This window comes from Nerophis ophidion, linkage group LG01 (assembly GCF_033978795.1).
Source record: "Nerophis ophidion isolate RoL-2023_Sa linkage group LG01, RoL_Noph_v1.0, whole genome shotgun sequence".
Taxonomy (NCBI): Eukaryota; Metazoa; Chordata; class Actinopteri; order Syngnathiformes; family Syngnathidae; genus Nerophis; species Nerophis ophidion.
This window is the reverse complement of record NC_084611.1, coordinates 42,505,218-42,512,817: the sequence shown is the minus strand read 5'-3', so window position 1 is coordinate 42,512,817 and position 7,600 is coordinate 42,505,218. Positions and strand designations below refer to the sequence as shown.

The following is a 7,600-nucleotide window of genomic DNA, read 5'->3' as shown; positions in this document are numbered from 1 at the left end:
TAATTTGGAGCTGGATGTTGGGAGTAACAGAAGTACTTTCTCTCCCGGTGAAAATCGTCTTAAGTTGCGCTCCCCTGTTATACAGGCGCTGTTGACGTTCTTGAGTTTGGAGCAAATTCTCACGTGACAAGTGCCCTAATGTGTGGAGTATTGCTCTCAAGTCCATGACGTACTGAATTTCATTTTTACTGGGGCTTGGACCTTCCTCCCAGCTTTCTTTAACTAGGTCCAATTCCCCCTGCGGCTTCCTGCCGAACAAAAGCTCAAATGGAGAAAATCCTGTTGAGGCCTGGGGAACCTCCCGCACTGCAAATAACAGGGGATCCAACCATTTATGCCAATTTGGTTTGTCCTCGTGTACGAACTTCCGGATCATGGATTTCAAAGTTTTATTCATCCGCTCCACCAACCCATCTGTCTTTGGGTGGTAGACGCTAGTCCGAATAGACTTGATCCCCAATAAACCGTACAGCTCCTTTACCGTGCGTGACATAAAGGACGTGCCCTGGTCAGTTAGAATCTCTTTCGGGATTCCAACTCGGGAGATAATTTGAAAAAGTGCCTGCGCGACACTCTTTGCAGAGATGGAGCGCAGTGGCACTGCTTCGGGATAGCGCGTTGCAAAATCCACCAAGACTAGTGCAAAGCGATATCCCTGGGTGCTTGGGTGAAATGGCCCGACGTGGTCCATGCCAATTCGTTCAAACGGGACCTCTATGAGTGGTAATGGCCTCAAAGGTGCTCTAGGGGTGGCCGCAGGGTTGACCAGTTGACATTCCGGGCATGCCGCGCACCAGCGGCGCACGTCTGCCCGAATGCCTGGCCAATAGAACCGGGCCATTATCCGATTAAGTGTTTTATCATATCCCATGTGCCCGGCCATTGGGTTAAAATGTACCGCCTGGAAAATCATTTCCCGACGGCTTTTTGGTACCAACAATTGGGTAATTTCCTCCCCTGTCTGAGTGTCACGGCTCACTCTGTATAGTCTGTCCCTAATCAATACAAAATGAGGGAAGTCCCGCGTTATTCCCGGGCGAACCCGCTGCCCATCAATTGCAATCACTTGGTCCCAGGTCTCGCGCAGAGTGTCATCTCGAGACTGCTCGAGTGGAAAATCATCCGTGGGGCGCCATTGGGGCACCGGGGAAACCTCCTGGGAAGTCCCCGCCGGCCGCGTCGGATAATCTCGCGTCGCCGATGAGAACAGCGCGGGTATCCCCTTTCCCTACCATCCGTGAACGCACCCATGCACACTGCTTCATTAACCCCTTAAATCCCGGCCAATTTGTTCCCAAGATTAAGGGGTGCGCTAGGCGCGAATTTACTGCCACGTTAACACTATGTTTTTCCCCCCTGAACAAAATTTTCACCGGCACAATGGGATACGTGTGAATATCCCCATGCACACATTTAACCTGCACCCGTGTAACCTTACTCAATACCCCGGGTCGAACCAGGTTTTGGTGAATCATGGATTGTTCACAACCCGAATCCACCATCGCCCGGTGTATACTCCCTTGTATCCTTACCGGTACATAGTATGACTCTCCCGGTCCCGGGGAGGAGGCTGGAGGGTCGACCACCCGGATCACCTCCCCCACCTCCATCGCTGGACACTCCCGTTGCAGGTGACCTAGCCGTCCGCACCTCCAGCACACCTGCCCCGGCATTCGAGGTGCTGTTTGCGGGGGACACGCAGTGTCTGCTGCGGCCGGGCCCTGCGGAGGAGAAAACATATTCATGTTTCGTGGCCTTGTCCACGGCTGGGCTCCCTCTGTCGGCGGTGACCGCATTTTTCGCGGCGCTGGTACTGGCCGCTCCCCTCCTCCTGCAGCCTTCTCCCGCTGTACCGTCAGGTGGTCCTCCGCCAAGGCTACCGCTGCTGCTAGCTCTTGTGGTCGGTGGTAGCGGACCCACGCTGACGTCCGCGCCGGGATCGCCTCCAGGAATTGTTCCAGGATCACTTGTTCAATCACCTCTTCTTTTCTTCCGGGTTGCAGCCATCTGGTTGCCGCATCTGTCAGCTGTTGGCCCAGGACAAAAGGCCGCTGATCTTGACCAAGTTTCATGGTTCTAAACTTTATCCTGTAGTCTTCTTTGGATCCTCCCGTCCGGTCCAACACTGCCCTCCTCATGTCCCGGTAGCTCATCCGGGACGCTGGTGGCAGGCTGAGCGCCGCTCGCTGCGCCTCTCCCACCAACAATGGCAGCAGCCGCACCGCCCACTCCTCCTCCGGCCAGCCGCACGACTTGGCTGTGATCTCGAACATGTCCATGAAGCTATGGAGATCTTCTGTTTCCACCATCCTGTGCATGCCTACTGCCGTCAAAGTCGTCCTCTCAGTCGCGTGTTTTCCTGCTCCGGACCTCTCTGACATCGTCTGCAGAATCTGGCTCTGCTGCGCGATTTGGCCTTGCATTGCTTCCATCTGCCGGTGATTTGCGGTCGATATTTCTGCCAACAGCTGCCACAGTGCTTCAATTGGGCTTGGTGACGACATCGCAGCTTCCCTCTTTTTTTCTTTTTTTTTTCGTTGGGTGCCAATTGTAAGCTTCTTTACTCACAAGTACCACAGATGCATGCTGGAAACCAGTGGGTCAGGTTTTGACAGGTTTTAATCTCACACGTTTGTTCCAAACTCAATCTCTGCTCATCGACTTTTCAGTCTCTCCACAAGCCACACCTCTGCTGCCCGATCACTGTTAAAAAGACAACAGATGATTAGATTAACGGGTACCACCTGCGACATCTAATCACCTGCCAGCTGCGTCTCGCCGTCCTGCCCATGCCACGCCCCCGTCTGAGGGTGCGCTGTCTCCAGCCACCCAGACGGGGTCGCTGATCTTCATACCTGCAGTGTGCTAATCACAACCTCCCTCCACAACAGTATATATATATATATATATATATATATATATATATACACAATATATATATATGTGTGTGTGTATATATATATATATATATATATATATATATATATATATATATATATATATATATATATATATTTATGTCTAAAGATATATGTATATATATATTCTGCCGGGCCGCACAGAAACAATAATTCATTTATAAAGTACCGCATTTTCCCGGACTTAACTTTCACCTGTCCCACTTAATACTCCAATAAGCTTGTTAATTGGTGTACGTTACAACTCCTTTGTTATATCCATCCATCCATTTTCTACCGCTTGTCCCTTTCGGGGTTGTGGGGTGTGCTGGAGCCTATGTCAGCTGCATTCGGGTGGAAGGCGGTGTACACCCTGGACAAGTCGCCACCTCATCGCAGGTCCAACACAGATAGACAGACAACATTCACACATTACGGACCATTTAGTATTGCCAATCAACCTATCCCCAGGTGCATGTATTTGGAAGTGGGAGGGGCCTATCTCCAGGTGCATGTCTTTGGAGGTGGGAGAACGCCGGAGTACCCGGAAGGAACTCACGCAGTCACGGGGAGAACATGCAAACTCCACACAGAAAGATCCTGAGCCCAGGATTGAACCCAGGACCGTGCTGCCCCTTTGTTTTAGTACATGGAATATTGCACATTAATGGACATACACAATGTTAATGTGCCAGATTGTAGCCAAAGGATCATTTTTGATGCTTTTTTTTTGCTGTTTTTATCTGCCACACGTCGAAACAATAATGCATAAATTAAACCGGTCACTGATGGGGAAAAAAGGTTGGGGATCCCTGATTAGACCACAAGGAAGTTTTCTCAATTTAAAAAATAATGATAACAATATAACTTCACTAATATAATCCGGTACGCCTAAAATATAAAAAAATACCGTATTTCTTTGAATTGCCGCCGGGGCGCTACTTAATTTTAAACCTCTTCTCACTCCGGCGCTTACCAAAGTCATGCGGTAAATTTAGGCTTGCGCTTATAAATTTGAGTGTCATGTAAGAATACCATCATGAAAAGCAAATTTAATTTAAAAAAATGTTATGGTCTTACCTTTACTTATAAATGAAGTCCATGCGCAGCTCCTTCTGATCAAAAGCATCGATAACTAGTTTATAGAAGTCTTCCTTATCTTTTTTCAGTTTTAAAAGTTTCTCTGTCTCAATGGAGATCTTCCTTTATTACTTCCTGCTTCGATTGAAAGTCCAGTTTAGAAAACTATTTTATTTTAGATATGTAATCCTCCATATTAAAAGTGCAAGTGAGAGGATAAAATAAACGACCGCTGCTCACTTGCTGCTTGTTGTCACTTCTGCAGCCAAGTAGTCGCAAGAAGAATCACTAGCGCCCTCTACCACCAGGAGGCAGGAGTTATTTAATGACTCATATTTGACACACGCAGCTACGGTATAATAATAAAACATAGCTGCATACTGTTCTTTTAACATATTCAATAGCTTGGACTTTAAATCCTACTGAATAGCTCTTAATCTTCTTCCCTTTATGCGATTTCAAATTATTGAAATCAGCCTCCTCCATTTTGAAAATGATGACAGGTGACGAGTTTGACCCGACGGAAATTCTAGACACGCGCTAAAAAAAATAATATATTGTGAAACGAGTTTTACCCGGCGTTAATCCTGAGTTGGCGGTAATGCTAAGCATGCGCTAATTTTTTTGCGAAACCAGTTTGACCCGGCAGTAATTCTAGGCAGGCGCATGCTATATACCCGGCGGCAATACGGTAGACCATACATCGTCAGTGCGCCTTATATTCCGGTGCACCCTATGGTCCGGAAAATACGGTAGATGGGAATGGAGAAAAAGGTTAACGTGTGTTTCGTTTCTTGCAGACGTCCCGCAGCTAATCGGTCGTCAAAAAGAACGTCCTTCTCAGCCGCAGGTGTGGAACTCCACTTCCAAACAGGAGGATCCACAGCCCCCCCACGTTAAAGAGGAGGAGGAGGAACTGTGGATCACTCACGAGGGAAACCCAGAGGAGGATGAATTTGCAAAGTTGCCCTTGACCGTAGTCTCTGTAAAGATTGAACACGAAGACAAAGCACAAGCAGACGACCTCTTGGCTCCACTGTCAGATAGTGAGGCTGAAGGCAGAGTTAAGGAACCTCTGAGGAGCCATCCAGACTTTGTGGGGGACATGAGCACTCGCACTGACCACAAACAAGCTGGATGCGCTAATATGGAGGCAGGTAAAGAACGTTTTATCTGCTCTATTTGCGGCGAAACCCTTTCTTTCAGGAGCGCTTTGACCCGACACATGCGGACACACAGAGGAGAAAAGCCCTTCAGTTGCTCGGTTTGTGCCAAAACCTTTGCTCGGAAGGACATTTTGATCGAACACCGAAAAACACACAGTGGAGAAAAAGCCTTTAGCTGCTCGGTCTGTGGGGACAGATTTGCCCACAAGACCACGTTGAACCGACACATGAGAACACACACGGGGGAAAAGCCTTTTCGCTGCTCATTTTGCGGTAAACGCTTCTCTCAAAAGATCCACATGGTAGCGCACGTGGCGACGCACACGGGACAAAAACCTTTCGCTTGTTCTGTGTGCGGCAAAAGCTATTCGCTCAAGTCCAAAATGATTGCGCACAAGAGAACACACGGGCTCAGAAAACCCTTCCGGTGTTCGATTTGTGGGGATAAATTCACACACCGCTTCTCGCTGAATTTGCACGTGGAAACGCACAAAGAAGACAAACACTTTGTTTGCGCCGTCTGCGGCAAATCGTTTTCTCTAAAGAAAATTCTGATCGGTCACATGAGGACGCACACAGGAGAAAAACCCTTTAGCTGCTCGTTTTGCGACAGAGCCTTTTCGTTGAAGAAGATTTTGACCGTCCACATGAGAACTCACACGGGAGAGAAACCCTTCAGCTGTTCATTTTGCGCCAAAGGTTTTACTCAAAAGGCACACATGCTGTCACACATGAGGACGCATACGGGAGAAAAACCTTTCAGTTGCGCTATTTGCGGGGATACGTTTTCTCAGACGTCCACTTTGAATAGACACATGCGAACACACACGGGGGAAAAACCTTTCCGGTGTTTGGTTTGTGGCGAAAGCTATTCTCAGAAGAGGAGTTTGACGGCACACATGCGAACACACGGCGGCGGGGAATAAAATGGTTGGACTGAATACGAATGGTGGATTTCAACCTTCACCTTTTTTCTTTAAAGGGGAACATTATCACCAGACTTATGTAAGCGTCAATATATATCTTGATGTTGCAGAAAAAAGACCATATATTTTTTTAACCGATTTCCGAACTATAAATGGGTGTATTTTGGCGAATTAAACGCCTTTCTATTTATCGCTCTCGGAGCGATGACATCAGAACGTGACGTCACCTAGGTAATAAACAGCCATTTTCTCAAACACATTACAAACACCGCGACTCAGCTCTGTTATTTTCCGTTTTTTCGACTATTTTCTGGAATTTTGGAGACATCATGCCTCGTCGGTGTGTTGTCGGAGGGTGTAACAACACTAACAGGGAGGGATTCAAGTTGCACCACTGGCCCAAAGATGCAAAAGTGGCAAGAAATTGGACGAAATTTGTTCAAAATACGAGAGTGTGGGGAAAGCCAACGAAATGGTCAGTCGTTTGTTCCGCACACTTTACCGACGAAAGCTATGCTACTACAGAGATGGCAAGATTGTGTGGATATTCTGCGACACTCAAAGCAGATGCATTTCCAACGATAAAGTCAAAGAAATCTGCCGCCAGACCACCATCGAATGTGCCGGAGTGTCTGCACATTTTACCGGCAGTGCTAAGGTAGACATGGCACAGAGATGTATGGATAACCTGCAGATGCATTTCCAACGATAAAGTCAACTAAATCACAAAATTGAGTTTTGTTGATGTTGTTGACTTATGTGCTAATCAGACATATTTGGTCACGGCATGACTGCCAGCTAATCGATGCTAACATGCTATTTAGGCTAGGTGTATGTACATTTGAAACTATATTTACATCCAGCGTTTCCCTCCACCCACATTTAATGCCAAACAAACACTTACCAATCGATGGATTTAAGTTGATCAAGTGCCACGATATGCGAAAGTCCCGAGCGTTGGTCTGCACATTTTACCGGCGATGCTAAGGCTAACATGGTCGAATAGCGTCAATAGCTATTCGCTCAATAGCTTCAGTTTCTTCTTCTTCAATTTCGTTTTCGCTCTCTGCCTCCATACTCCAACCATCCGTTTCAATACATGCGTAATCTGTTGAATCGCTTAAGGCGCTGAAATCCAAGTCTGAATCCGAGCTAATGTCGCTATATCTTGCTGTGCTATCCGCATTGGCATCACTGGATGATGTCACAGGAAAATGGACGATGGCTTCACAGATAGCAAAAATCAGGCACTCTAAAGCTTTTTTTAGGGATATTCCGGGGTGGGTAAAAATAAAAATAAAACTTCAAAAATAAAATAAGCCACTGGGAACTGATTTTTATTGATTTTAACCCTTTGGAAATTGTGATAATGTTCCCCTTTAAGAATACAGAACTGTACGTAAATATTTAAAAGCACACTTGATAGCAATCTTGAAACAATGTATTGGAAAATGTATTTGTACATTACTTCTTTGATGTAACAATGAATATTGCCAATAAAACTGATAATATTGAACAAATGTGTGTTGTT

The 7,600-nt window shown here is 46.6% G+C and overlaps 1 protein-coding gene across 1 annotated transcript in view; it reads left to right on the top strand.

Moving 5' to 3' along the window:
* The window catches only part of LOC133554738 (gastrula zinc finger protein XlCGF57.1-like), a 20,048-nt gene extending 12,448 nt beyond the window's left edge, over positions 1-7,600 (top strand). The window contains exon 2 of the mRNA XM_061903834.1: positions 4,778-7,600. Within this exon, the coding sequence (XP_061759818.1) occupies positions 4,778-6,069 (1,292 nt within the window). The 3' untranslated portion in view covers positions 6,070-7,600. The remainder of the gene's footprint in view (positions 1-4,777) is intronic.